Raw genomic sequence first — 15,310 nt, forward strand, 5'->3', positions numbered from 1 at the left:
AGTAGGCTGTCAGGGGAGAGTGAGGTGGCGGGACCAGCACGTGGTCTAACAACAGGCCTCCGGGAGAGTCTCTGACAGCCTGCCACTAGCCCCCACACAAATCCTACTGCCCACTCCCCCCTGACAGCCCACCACCAGCCCCACAGTGATGATTATTACTGTCTGCATTACTTACCATTATCACCCTAATTTCAACTTCACGTATAATACCCAGGGGATATTTTTCAGCTCTATTTGGGGGGAAAATTGGTCTTATTTGCCGTAAAATACGGTAATCTTTGTCTTACTAAATGAAGACATTATTTCAATCCCTTGGAATCTATTCAAAAAAGTTGCTCATCACTGAAGTCAAAATGATTGAGCTGCAATTTAATTTTTTTTTTGGAAAGGAAGAAGAGACAAAACCAAATAGTTTTCATGGAAAAAGGAATTTTCAGAGATGAAATTTAGGAATTGGGCTGCTCCACCCAAAGGCAAATGTGTTCTGCAATGTCTACACCTCGTTTGACGATTAAATATTAGCAAAATCAAAGGGCACTATATAGAGTCAGCAAAAAAAAAGTTAACTTTCTTCAGCAATCTTACCACATGGAAAAAACACCAGAAGTGACCCCATATTCTGCACTAGGCTGACTTCCATGCCACCTACTGGTCAGACTGGCATTGCAGTTTTATACAAAGCAAATGAAAATCAATGGTTATTCCAATCTTGTTGCTGTTTAGTCCAGTTTCATCCAGAATTCAATTGGGAAATGAGGAATAAAAGCCTTGATCGACACTGAGCAAGGTAGTTTTACTTTTTAACATCTATCTTGTCTGGTCTTACAGCCTCACGGATTAAGCATGAAATAAAGATGTCGTTGACATTAAAATCAGACCGTTAAACAAGAAAGTAATTTCAAATATAATTTCGAAGGGCTTTCTTCTCAAGAAAGCCCTTTCCCTGCTTTTCCAATGTTCAGTACTTCCCAAGAATTTCCTTTAACCACAATGCGCACTCCCTCAAAATGCTGTTCACAGCTGAAAACATCACTGTCTCATGCTGGATGCAGCTGTAAGAAATCAACATTTGCCAAATTTGCATGAAATAAAAGGTAAACTTATGAATTTATCATATAACCATATAACCATTTACGGAGCGGAAGCAGGCCATGTCGGCCTTTCGAGTCTGCACTGGTTCACTGGAACAACTCCACTAGCTCAAACCTCTTGCTCACTGCCAATAACCCTCCGACCCCATCACCTCCATGTACACATCCAACCTTCTCTTAAATGACAGAAGGGACCCTGATGCAACTATCTCATTCAGAAGTTCATTCCATTCTGCCACCACTCACTGAGTGAAAAAGCCACCTCTAATATTTCTCCTAAAGTGTTGCCCCCTTACCCTTAACTCATGGCCTCTTGTTCCAATCTCCCCTGGCCTCAGGGGAAAGAGTCTGTTTATGTCTAATCTATCTATTCCATTCATAATTTTAAATACCTCTATCAAGTACCCTCTCAGTTGTCTACATTCCAATGAATAAAGTCCCAGTCTCCTTAATCTCTTCCTGTAATCCAGATGATGTAAGCCAGGCAACATCCTTGTAAACCTTCTCTGCACCCTCTCCACCTTATCTATATCCTTTCTATAATTTGGAGACCAAAACTGAGCACAGTACTCCAAACCTGGCCTCACCAGTGCCTTAAACAGCTGCAGCACCACCTCCCAGCTCCTATACTCTATACTATGATTCATGAAGGCCAGCATACCATATGCTTTCTTAATCCACCTTCAGTGAACTCAGTACCATAACCCCTAGGTCCCTTTGCTCCTCTGCGTGCCTCAATGCCCTGCCCTTAACTGTATATGTCCTATTCTGGTTATTTGTACCGAAATGCAACACCTCACACTTGTCTACATTGAATTCCATTTGCCATCTTTCAGCCTACTCTTCCAAACATTTCGAGAAAATCTACGTCATTATCCACCACTCTCCCTATTTTCGTATCATCTGCATATTTGCTTACCCAATTAACCACACCCTCCTCTAAATCATTAATATAAATGATAAACAACAACCTGAGGCACCCTGCTTGTCACAGGCTTCCAACCTGACATACAGTTGTCCACCATGACTCTCTGCTGTCTATCTCCCAGCCACCTCTGATCCCATGTCACAATCTCTCTACTAATTCCTAGTGACTGAACCTTCCTTATTAACCTTCCATGCGGAACCTTATCAAAAGCCTTACTAAAATCCAAATAGATCTCATCAACTGATCTACCTTCATCCACCTTTTTTGTCACGTCCTCAAAAAACTCAACAAGGTTTGTCAAACATGACTTTCCTTTTACAAACCCATGCTGGATGCCCCTAATCAATCCCTGCCTATCCAGATATGCGTGTATACTATCTAGAAGAATACCCTCCATAACCTTCCCCACCACCGAAGTCAAACTTACTGGTGGATAACTACTTGGCTGACACCTACTGCCTTTTTAGAACAATGGAACAACATTTGCAATCCTCCAATCATGTGGTACCTCCCCCTCCTCCAGTGATCTTTGAAAAATCACTGTCAGTGTCCCCGCTATTTGTTCCCTGACCTCCCTTAAAGTCCTGGGAAAAATCCCATCAGGACCAGGAGACTTATTCACCTTAATTGACCCTAGAAGCTCCAAAACTCTTGCTTTACTAATCCTTATCCTTTCCATAACTAAGCCTTTTGCCTCTCTTATCTTGTATAGCCCAATGTCCCTTTCCCTCGTGAATACGGACGAGAAAAAATTGTTCAATATTTCTCCCATCTCATATGGTTCCTGACATAGTTCACCGGTCCCATCATCCAGTGGACCTATTCTATCCTTAACCCTCCTTTTACTGTTCACATATCTATAAAAACCCTTAGGATTCACCTTTGCCTTATTAGCTATGGACTCCTCATACCTTCTTTTTGCCTTTCTAATTTCCCTCTTAAGGTTCTTCCTGCAATCTAAGTAATGACCATACATCTCCTCAATCCCTTGTTTTTTTATATATTTATATATTTATATATATTTATATATTTTTATATATCTTGTCCCGAATCAACTTCTTAATTTCCCCTTCGGCCTGACTGGAACATAAAGATCCTGTACTCTCAAAATCTCACTCTAAATGCTCCCCAAACTTCTACATCCTTTCTGGCAAAAAGATCAGCCCACACAACTCTCTGCAAATCCCTTCTCATTTCTCCAAATCTGGCCTTCCCCCACTCGAAGACCTTCAACCTCTGACCTGACCTATCAATTCCATCATTAAGCTAAAGCTAATAGACCCAAGATCACTGGATCCGAAGTTCTCTCCAATGCTTACCTCTGTCACCTGCCCCATTGCATTCCCAAACAACAGATCTAACACCGCTTCCCCTCTAGTTGGCGTCTCAACATATTGCTGCAAAAAGCAATCCTGAACACAATGCATAAATACTCAGCCATCCTGCACTTTTACTGACTGTGTTCCCCAATCTATGTTTGGAAAATTGAAATCCCCAACCAACACCACCCTATTTCTCCTGCACATCTCACCTATATCCTTGCACATTTGCTCTTCTAGTCCCCTTTCCCCATTTGTAGGCCTATAATATACCCCCATAATAGTAACCTCACCTTTCTTATTTTTCAGCGCTTTCCACACTGCCTCCCTCGACGAGCCCTCCTGTCTACCTTGCCTCAGCACTGCTGCAATATCCTTCCTGACAAGTAATGCCACACCTCTCCCTCTTAATCCACCAACTCTATTACATCTAAAACAGCAAAATCCTGGAACATTCAACTGCCAGTCAACCACGTCTCGCCACATGTCAATCCACACCTTTAGCTCATCCAGCTTCCTTACTATGCTCATCGGATTAAAATAATACATCTCAGAGATCTCCTACATCCTACCTTCTGCATATCCTCCTCTCTTCCATTCTCACAATTTTCACTACATCATCTAGGCTCTGTAGCCTTGATGTTTGAAACAGCATCTTTCACTTTTGGTGGTCTTCTAAAGATGTACCCCACAAAAGGGATGACAAAATATTGACTTCAGACAAGATATTTAGTGGAAATATCACTGTGAACAAATGATAACCTTTCCTTGACTAAGAATATGAGGCAAATATACAGAGTCAGCTGGATATGATAAAAATAATAAGAGAAGGTTTAGTCAAGGTCTCGACACTAGATTAGTCCAAGCAATGCATGGTTTATATAATGGCATAAACCCTCCTTGAAATGATGAAATATTGTCTCATTTTTCTATTGTCAGCAAGCAACCACAAATGTAAAAAATATACCTTCTATTTCATAGAGTATTTCCTTGGAATCATTTTCCAGATTCTACTTTTACTGTTCAATACTTGTAAAAATGAATGTTAAATTAATGTCAACTTTTCTTATCATAAGAAAGAAAAAAGACAAAACAAATTCAAAACAACTGATAAAATTGTATACATTACCTATATATTTTATATCTTGTAGTATATCCTTGACGATATTTTTCCACAAAGGATAAATATCCCCTTGAATTGTGGAAAGGGCCCCTGTCCGATATAAGCCAATCAAACTGCTTGGTGACATGGTTCTGGGTGGCTATAGGATCCTGGTGGGAAGGTGTTACTGTTATATGGTCCCATATAAACAGTAAGTAGATGAATTTAATAAACCTCCAGTTCATGCTTTTCTTTCAGCCACTTTCTGTTCATTCTTGCTCCATTCTGTGGGGTCCTAAAAGGAAATAACAAAAGCAATGTTTAACTCATCTCTCAACACATAATAGAAAGACAAAGATGAAAAGGATACAGATATTAGATCAAGTTTATCTGAACTCTCTAATTTAGCAACCTATTGCTGATGTATAACCATATTTTAGAAGCAGGCATAGACCATTCAGCCCCTCAAACCCCTGCCATTCATTATACTCATGACTCAATCATGATGGCATGGTTAGTGTAACGCTGTTACAGAGCCAGTGACTAAGGTTTGAATCTGGCAGTGTGAGTAAGGTGTTTCTATGATATTTCCCCCCGCATCTGCATGGGTTTTCTGTAATCATTCAAAACGTACAGAGGTTGTAGGTTATTTGGGGGTAATGGGGCAGTTCAGGCTCGTGGGCCATAAAGGCCTAGTACTGCTGTATGTCAACATTTAATTTAAGAAAAACAATCACAGTGGGTAACATGAATGGGTGTAAAACAACTGTCAATGTTTAGGAGCAGAATGCTTCATCAAATCAAAATTTTTCTTTGTCGCACTAATGTTGCTCAACCTGCAAAGTTCCTTCAGTAGATTATTTTTGCTCACAATTCCTGCATCTGCAGTCTCTCATGTGTCTTCCTATTAAGATCATGACTTTTTATTTTACCTCAGTATGATTGCCCAGCACTACCCTTGTATTGTTTGATTTTCTCAATGTCCCGAAATCTATTCACCTGGTATTTGTACAAACACAATGACTGATTTTCTACAACAGAATTCCAAAGATTGACCATTCTGGGTCAGTGAAGTTTGCTTAAGCAGGCTACAACTTATTCTCAAGACATGATCCTTCATCCAGAAGAATAATATTCAGTGCATCAAACCATTTGAGAATTCTACGATTTTAATGAGATCGCTCAATCTTCTAAACTGCTGTGCATTGGTGAGGCTGAATTTGGACTATTGTGGTCACCTCCCAACTGAAAAGATATCAGTCAGATTGAAAGAGCGCAGAAACAAATTACAGAGATGTTGCAACCCTAATATTGCCTGGACTTAATCAGCTGACCTCTATGGAAAGGTTAAATAGGGTAACACTTTATTCCATGGAGTTTTAGAGAATGAGGTGAGATTTGATAGAGGGATGCAAAATCATAAAGGATATAAATTGGATGAATGCAAACAGAATTTTTCGATTGACGGAGGGTGAGATCAAAACTAAAGGTCATGGTTTATGGGTGAAACATTTAAGAAGAATATGAGAAGGAACTTCTTCACTCAGAGGGTGGTAAGAATGTGCATCAAGTTGCCAGTGGAGGTGGTACATGTGGGTTCCATTTGGACATTTAAGATTGGATAAATACATGGATGGAAAGGGCATGGAGGGCTATGGTCCAGGTCAATTGGACTAAGTGGAAAAATGTTCAGCATGACTAGATGGGCTGAAGGGCCTGTTACTGTGCTGTTGTGTGCTAGTGTTTTCAGTGCAGTGTCAGTCCATTCAATCACTCCTTGAGATAGCTAACAAAAAAAATCCTAAACAGAGATATCAGAGTTTGATGGAATTTTAAGTAAAGAAATATAATTGTGTCCGCTTGGAACAGAAATGAGTAGAAATTTAATCAGCCAGAGGATGGTATATCTGAGTAATTTCTTGCCACAGGCAGTTGCGGAGGCCAGGTCATTGGGTGTATTTAAGACAGAGATTGATGGGTTCTTGATGAACCACGGCATCAAAGGTTATGGGGAGAAAAGCTGGGCAGTGGTGCTGAGTGAGAAAATGGATCAGTTCATGATTGAAGTGGTGCAAACTAGATGGGCTGAATACACTATTTCTGCTCCAAGTCTTACGGTCCTATTCAGGAGATTGACAAAAGGCTTTGTGAAAGAGATGGATTTTTTGGGCAGGTTAGAAAGGAGAGGACAGGTTTGACAAGAAGATTCAAGAATTTTATGGAAATTTTCAGTCTCAATTCTTTGAGAATGACCATGATGCATTAATTTTTGCTAATTCGTTGCCAGATTTACGAGGAAGTGGACAGTCACCATTATCGTCACCTCAAAGGAGGGTAAATGGGATTGGGAAAAATGGAAAGAATGTTGAACTGACGCAGAGTCTTCTTGATATTGAAGATCTGGAATAGTCACTGGGACTGGAATCACTGGGTTGAATGTGTTTGATTACACTGTGGGACACCGGGGTACGGTACTGGTGGGGATGGGTCTGCCCCTGTGTAACACCGGGGTACAGTACTGGTGGGGATGAGTAAGCCCAGCGAAATTCCACCTGCATTGAATTTGCCCATCGTTATTGAATGAAGATCTAGCGGGACCAATGCCTGAAGAGGGCGCACAAAATCAGTGAACCGGTGCGGACTCGAAAGGCCAACATGGCCTGTTTTCGCTCCATAAATGGTTATATGGTTATATGGTTAAGTGGAAAGCAAAAAAAAAAATCTGCAAATTGTGCAAATCCAAAATAAAACAAACTGGAAATCTAAACATGTTCAGCATGTCAGACAGAATCTGTGCAGAGAATTTGTGCCCTGATTAACTGAGAGAAGAAATTTTTTTTTTAATGTGTGACTTTCCCAAAAATGACAATTAATTTCAATGACTTTCCAGGTTAATCAAGGACACAACAGGTACAAGCGGGTGGGACAATTGATGTTGGAAATCCAAGCAAAATCGTTAAAATATGGAAAAGGTCATGCAGTGCCTGTGGAAGGAAAAACTGAGTTAATATTTTAGGTTGATGATCTGTCAAAAGATGAAAGGTCATTGACCTGAATGTTAACTGTTTTTGATGACGTGATTAGCTGAATATTTTCAGCATCTTCTCCTTTTATCCAGCATCAACTACATCTTTTTGCTTCCTGACCTTGGGCTTGATTGCATAATTTTAGGCTGCTGGTACTAACAGAATGGAACAAGACAAATTTAATGATTGCACTGGTATGATAATAAGGAAGTGAGATTTGATAATTCCAGAGCAGGCTGATTAAAATTATGTTTTTAAAGGAAAGTGTATATTTTCTGTTGGACAAGGGCATGCCTGTGAGGAATGGGTGTGAGCCAAGTCATCTGAATATTTGGCTGCTACTTGCAAATAATGCAAAGAAATATGACCACATTAAATGTGTCAGGGATAATATCTATAAATGTGCATATTCGATGCATAAACTTAAAAAAGGCATTTGAGGTTGCTCAGAGAGTTGATCAGGAATGAAGGGGAGGATGACTATGAAAACCAGACTGTATTACTCTTAACTCAAAACATCTCCCCATAACACACTCAACCTATTGCCTTGCATTTCCTTCACCTCAGGTTCAAGTTTATTATCATCTGATGTACATGTACCATCAGATGAAACAGCCCTTCTTCTGACCACTGTGCACACATATACATTTCTTTCTTTGGCTTGGCTTCGCGGACGAAGATTTATGGAGGGGGTAAAAAAGTCCACGTCAGCTGCAGGCTCGTTTGTGGCTGACCAGTCCGATGCGGGACAGGCAGACACGATTGCAGCGGTTGCAAGGGAAAATTGGTTGGTTGGGGTTGGGTGTTGGGTTTTTCCTCCTTTGCCTTTTGTCAGTGAGGTGGGCTCTGCGGTCTTCTTCAAAGGAGGCTGCTGCCCGCCAAACTGTGAGGCGCCAAGATGCACGGTTTGAGGCGTTATCAGCCCACTGGCGGTGGTCAATGTGGCAGGCACCAAGAGATTTCTTTAGGCAGTCCTTGTACCTTTTCTTTGGTGCACCTCTGTCACGGTGGCCAGTGGAGAGCTCGCCATATAATACGATCTTGGGAAGGCGATGGTCCTCCATTCTGGAGACGTGACCCATCCAGCGCAGCTGGATCTTCAGCAGCGTGGACTCGATGCTGTCGACCTCTGCCATCTCGAGTACCTCGACGTTAGGGGTGTGAGCGCTCCAATGGATGTTGAGGATGGAGCGGAGACAACGCTGGTGGAAGCGTTCTAGGAGCCGTAGGTGGTGCCGGTAGAGGACCCATGATTCGGAGCCGAACAGGAGTGTGGGTATGACAACGGCTCTGTATACGCTTATCTTTGTGAGGTTTTTCAGTTGGTTGTTTTTCCAGACTCTTTTGTGTAGTCTTCCAAAGGCGCTATTTGCCTTGGCGAGTCTGTTGTCTATCTCATTGTATACATAGAGCACATAATAATGACACACATATATATGAAAATATAAAAAGAATGCATGTGAATATACTGGAATTATTTGCTCAATTTCATGAATAAGAGACTCAAGGTTACTGAACACCATTCATCCATCTCACATCCTGCAGGAAGAAGCTATTTTCCAGCAACCCATTGCAGAAAATCCACTGCATTAAGCTATCCCTTAATGAGCGTGGCTGGAATTGCAAGACGAGACAACGTATATGCTCTGAGATCTGGAGTATACGTGTTGGGCTGGATAAATATTTATCTCATATGCCATGGAATCACAGTGCAATTCGCCTCTTCTCAAAGCTGAGTGGCAAAACCTTCTACATTTTGTTAAGCCTCCGCCTGAAGATGTATGTGTTTCTGAGTGTAATTTTTGTCGTCGAGCTCCTAACTGGAGGAAGTGACCTTCATGATAAAACCTAATCCTTTGTACGAAAGATCAAAAGTTCATTTCTGTTTGACTTGTTGCATTTCTGTCAAAAAGGTTATGTGACCTAAATATCAATGGACTCTATTACCTAGGCTTTTTGAAAGCTTGCAAACATGAGACTCCTGATTATTTTTTCTGATCACTGGATCTTCTTCCACAAACAAGCAAAATCATGAAGGAAAATGTACTGCAGGAATTCCTTCCCACTCAACATTTGTAACAGCCAAACAGTGGAGTGGGAGCAGAATCACGGCCAGCAATTAAGAAGCGTCTTGTTGAGCATTTGAATCACCCAGGCCTAGAAGCTGCAGGCCAAGCACTGGAAGATGACATTAAGGTGGATGAGTGTGCCTGGTTGGTTTGAATGTGGCAGAGGAATGACTTATTGCCATGTTGCATGACCCTGACTCTAAAATGGCATGTTGTCTAAAAAAGAAATTTGTCTGCTACTACTGGGATTGGGCTGTGTGTCTGTGATTTCCTGGATCCAGGAGGTATCTGGTGAGGTGGCATAAAATCTGTGTGGCAAATTGGCATCAGGCGGGTGACTGCAGGGCACCCTGGCAGGCTTTAAGAGGAAAAAAAATTCATTTTATCTCCTGTCAAATAGTTTTGCAAGGTACAGTTGTGCTTCTGGTGGAACTTCACAGCTGCAGCATCTTAGATTGCATTCTTGTGTTTGTGTGTGCCTCTGCATGTGTGTGCCTGTCTGTGTGTGCGTATGCATGTGCATGTGTACTTTCCTTCCTTATTTTTCTTATGTTCTGATGAACTTTCCCCAGACTCTACCAATTTCCAGTCAACCTTGCAAACGACATGTCTTTGGCTGCGAAAGGAAACCAAATCACCAGGACAGAGGCCACAGCAACCACAGGAAAATGCCTAGATGGACAGAGAGAACAAGTGTTCAGGTTTGAACCAGGTTCATTGGAGCGGTGATGACTGGACATTTTAATTTCATTTTATTTTAATGATACAGCACAGTTGAAGGCCCATCCAGAGCATCAAACCTGTGTCGCACAAGTCTACCCAATTATGTGTTGCAGGGTGGGAGAAAATCAGAGCACCCAGAGAAAATGCAAGGAGAAGGTAGAAACTCCTTACAGCCAACAGTGGAATCAGACCCAAGTCACTGGCCCTTTAATAATTCAAGCACTGTGGTTTGGTTTCTGACTGGTATCCCAAGAGTTTGTGTTTTGATACTGTGTTATCAATTCAAACCCAAACTCTGTGGATGGGAAATTTAAATTCAACTACAGGATTGTAATAAAACACCTTTTTTTCCCACAGAAATAAATCAGTCACCACCACCAGGTTTATGGCCTACCATTGTAGTCAACTCCTTATTGCCCCTTGAAATGGCAGAGCAAGCAATTAGGGCTGGATAGTAAATAATTGCCTTGCCAGCAATTTCCATAACCCAAGAATGAATAACCTTTTTGTTGGAAACAGATTCAACATTCCTTTATTATCATGCAATGAAACAGGTGTAATATTACATGAAGCTGTATTTAGTCTGCCGTAAGACAGACAACGATCTACCATCAGCAGAAAGTGCCCAGCACCCATTACAGTAAGAGAAAGAGAAGCAAAACTCAAAATCGGTGACTATCTATGGATTCGACTCCAGTGCCTCTACAGTTTCTGCAGCCACACCGATTTCAGTCCAAACCATCGGCAATCCAACCTACAACATGATGAGTTGCGGTAACTGGTACTCCTTCAGCCAGTCTCAAGCAGTCTGCAGCCTGGTGTAAGTCATTTGCTGCAGTCGACAGCAGCCCACAGCCTGTATAAGTTCCTCACTTTGAGCCACCACCAGCCAGCCACGTGCTTTTTTCAGCTACAGAGTCCCTCACGCGTCTGCCGCCATGGTCACTGTCCCATAGCCTCGTCTCCTCTGCTTCTCCTTTACAAACGGAGGGAGCATTCTCCTCATTTTCTGGTGCCCTGCACTAGTCGTTTGCTTCCCTAGAGTCTGTAGCCTTTGAGGCTCCTGCTAAACACAAGGACTGCCATTTTTGGCCCAGTTCCGTGGTCACTGGATTTTAAAATAAACCACCATCACCATCAACAGCCCTTTTAAAGCCTGCATGGAGCTAATGCCAGACAGATTGGCAGTTGAACCCCAAGGGTCCATGTCTCCATTCCCCACTCCCTATGGCAGAATTATCACTTATTGATAGTGCAAAAACTGTTCACAGTGTGGAAATGTAAACAAATAAAGAACTGTAAATAGATGACAAAATATAAACAAACTGTGCAATTCAGAGAGAATTTTAAAAAATAAAGTGTGCAAGTTAGAGTCCTTAAATAAATCTGTGATTGAGTTCACTGTTGAGGAGTCTGATAGTAGAGGGTAGCAGCTGTTCCTGAACCAGGTGGTGTGAGTCTTGTGGCACCTATACCTCTTTCCCAGCATATGCTGGGTGGTGTGGATCCTTGATGATTGTTGCTGCTCTCTGACGGCAGTGTTTCCTGCAGATGTTCTTGATGGTGGGGAGGGTTTTGCCTGTGGTGTCCTGGACTATGTCCACTAACTTCTGGTGGGATTTACACTCAAGTGAAGTGCAGATTGTGATGCATCTGACAGCACACTTTCTACCACACATATGTAGAAATTTGCCAGCGTTTCTGGTGTCATACCAAATCCACACAAATTCCTGAGGACGTAGAGGCACTGACTCCCAAGAACTTAAATGTTCTCACCCTCTCCACCTCTGATCCCCAATGATCATTGGATGTACAACTCTGGTTTTCTCTTCCTAAACTGAACAATCAGCTCCTTAGTTTTGGTGACATTGTTGTTGGTGCACCATTCAGCCAAGTTTTCACTCTCCCTCCTGTATGCTGACACATCCCCTTCCTTTATACAGCCCACTACTGTGGTATTGTCAGCAAATTTGTAGATGATGTTATTGTCATACCAAGCTACACAATTATAGGAATAAAGTGAGTAGAGCAGGGGGTTAAGAACATAGCCCTGTAGTGCTCCAGTATTGATGGAGATTGTGGATGTGAAGTTCTTATCCATCTTCTCTGACTGTGGTCTGGAGGTGAGGAAATCATGATTCAATTACACAGTGGGGTGTTGAGTCCCAGGTCTTGAAGTTTGCTGATCAGGTTTGAGGGGCTTGATGGTGTTAAATGACAAAATAAACAGCAGATGACAGAACAGTTTGAAAGTTGTGAAGGACATGTTAAGGACAGATGGCCAGAAAGTATTCATCAATGACAAGCTGCATGTCCCCCAACAATGCCTGCATTTCTGTTGGCTACATGGAGAAATCCATGCTACAAGGCCCCTCAAGTTTTCCTCCACTACATCGATGATTATTTTGGTGCTGCCTCATGTACCCATGATGAGCTTGTTGACTTCATCAACTTTGCTGACAACTTCCACCCTGACCTCATATCCACTTAATCGATCTCTAGCAACACTCTCCCTTCCTTCAATCTCTCTGTCTCCATCTCAGGAGACAAACTCTTGACAGACATCTTCTACAAACCCACCAACCAGCACAGCTACCTCAACAACACCTCTTTCCACACTAGCCCCTGTAAGGATTCTCAACACCCCCCCCCACCCATCTCCATTGCATCTAAACCAAAATGAGGACTGCCATGTCCTCCTTCTTCAAAAAAACATGGCCTTCCCTCTACCACCATCAACTCAGCATTCACTCACATATTAAATATTACCCGCACTTCTGCCCTGGCTCTCTCTGCCTCCACATGCAACAAGTACAGGATTCCTCTTGTTCCACCCCCCCCCCCCCCCCCCACCACCACCATGGCATCCAACAGATTCTCCACCTCAATTTCCATCACCTACTATGTAATCCCACCACTAGACATATTCCCCTCTCCTCCTTCCGCTTGGACCACTCCCTCTGTGATTCCCTTGTCCAATCTTCCCTCCTCACCAATCGTCTTGGACCTACCCCTATAACCACAGGAGGCTATCCTCCATCATCACCATTTGGGGCCCCAAACAATCCTTCCAAGTGAAGCAACATTTTATATGCAAATATGCGGGGGTCATCTACTGCATCTGGTGTTCCCTTTGGGGCCTCCTTTACTTTGCAGAGGTCAGACACAGACTGGGAGTTTGCTTTATTGCGCACCTCACCTCTGTCCACCTGAATACTGTGGATCTCCCAGTGGCCACCCATTTCAATTCCTCATCCCATTCCCTTGCTGACATATCTGTTCATTGTCTAATGCACTGCCAGATTGAAACCACCCACAGATTGGAAGAACACCTCATCTTCTGACTGGGCACCATCTAACCAGATGATATTACTATCGACTTCTCTGCCTTTTGTTAACCCCCCCCCCCTTACTTCTTCCCCATCACTTTCCCCCTGCTCTATTCGTCCTTTTCATCTCATTTTGCATAAACATGATAAATTCTCACTTCTCCCCTCATAATATAATTAACAATTTTTGTTGGTCTGAATTCCTTTCCCAGCCAACCATGTCTAAATTTTGAGACTTTGAGATTCCCTGTTTCTGGAGGTTGAAAAAACCAGTTGAGTTCCTCCAACAATTCGGTGTGTCTTAATGACAATCACAGCATCTGCAAACTTTCATGTTTCACTCTTGCCAGGCAGTATTTATTTACTGAGAAGAGAGCCAAAGTGTTGGAACACTCTGACAGGAAGGAGAATTGAGATCAGCCCACTGGACTAGTTCAAGAATTATCCGGAGGATGTAAAAGGATGTATTGACATGCAAAAAAATTCACTCAGTTCACTTAAGCTTACATCAATTATTTCTTGAATGATTGGCTTGTCATTTTCATATTTTGTTCATCCAAGCTGAAGGACAGATCTGTGAAATTATTATGAAAATATCACCAGACCTTCCATTTCTACATTATTTTTATTCTGCAAAAACAAAGAGGGGGTTGATCTTGTTTACATTGATTTCTTTCCTAAACTTTTTTACAACATGGTAGAAGCCGATTCTGGCCATTGAAACATGCACCACCCAAATACCCCCACTTAACCTACCAATCCTGTATGTTTTAGAGGGTGGGAGGAAACCTGAGCCCCTGGGGAAAACCCACGCCAGTCAAACGGAGAGTATACAAACATTTTTTTTCAACAAGTTCTTTACAGACACTGCTGGATTTGAACCTAGGCACTTGGTGGTGCAATAGCATGTTGCTAACGGCTATGCTAAGCGTACCACCCTTTAATGAAGGTTAAAAAAAACAATAGGTTGATCTGATTTGTGAAATCCATGTTGGTATCTTTTGTCCACTCCATCCCGACTTTTTCAAAATGAAATGCTCTTCAGTTCAATACATTCAAAGTTCTTTTTTTTTAAATACAATGACTGGTGGGTGAAAGGTTGCATCCATTGATCTTGAGAATGTGGAACCTTTGCCTTTCTAAGCTTGGCCAGTTAAATTTGATCCCAAAAGTCGGCTCCTACAAATGGATTGCACTAAACACGAGCACTTCAAGGTCTGAAATAAATCAGCCAATATTTGTTCCACTGGAAGTCTCTTACAATTTCGGCAAAACAAATACGAGAGATTTGTTCAGATTTACTACACTGCGAGATCCAACAAATGGCCTTACTTTTATCTGAACATGTTGACAAATAATAAAACACCTCTTACTTGTAAACGTGTTTCAAACTGGCAAATAAAAACAGCAGAATATATCCATACCTGCTGAAAGAGTATATCCTTGATTACATGGATCACTGTGCATACACATCACATTTTGATAAAAGTACAACCTGCCATTGACCTTCCAACCCAAAACATACTCCTGTACTCTGACCCTCAGCAGTTAAAAGTGTCAATGAGTATTATTTGCTTTGAGCCTGACCCTACAAAACATCAAAAATTAGTAAAAGAATGCCATATTAGAAAAAAAACACTAAGCAGCCTTTCATTTTATATTGAGTGAAACCTGAACATCTGCAGACACTGTAATTGTAATAAAAATACAGAAATGCTGGAGG

At 41.9% G+C, this 15,310-nt stretch overlaps 1 protein-coding gene across 4 annotated transcripts in view; it reads right to left on the minus strand.

The window, feature by feature from the left end:
• Nucleotides 1-15,310, minus strand: part of brinp1 (bone morphogenetic protein/retinoic acid inducible neural-specific 1) — a 578,248-nt gene that overhangs the window by 254,990 nt on the left and 307,948 nt on the right. For all 4 annotated transcript variants that reach the window (XM_069932740.1, XM_069932734.1, XM_069932730.1 and 1 more), the window contains one exon: nt 4,468-4,735. In XM_069932740.1, the coding sequence (XP_069788841.1) occupies nt 4,468-4,685 (218 nt within the window). In that variant the 5' untranslated portion in view covers nt 4,686-4,735. The remainder of the gene's footprint in view (nt 1-4,467; nt 4,736-15,310) is intronic.

Source organism: Narcine bancroftii, chromosome 1 (genome assembly GCF_036971445.1).
Source record: "Narcine bancroftii isolate sNarBan1 chromosome 1, sNarBan1.hap1, whole genome shotgun sequence".
Taxonomy (NCBI): domain Eukaryota; kingdom Metazoa; phylum Chordata; class Chondrichthyes; order Torpediniformes; family Narcinidae; genus Narcine; species Narcine bancroftii.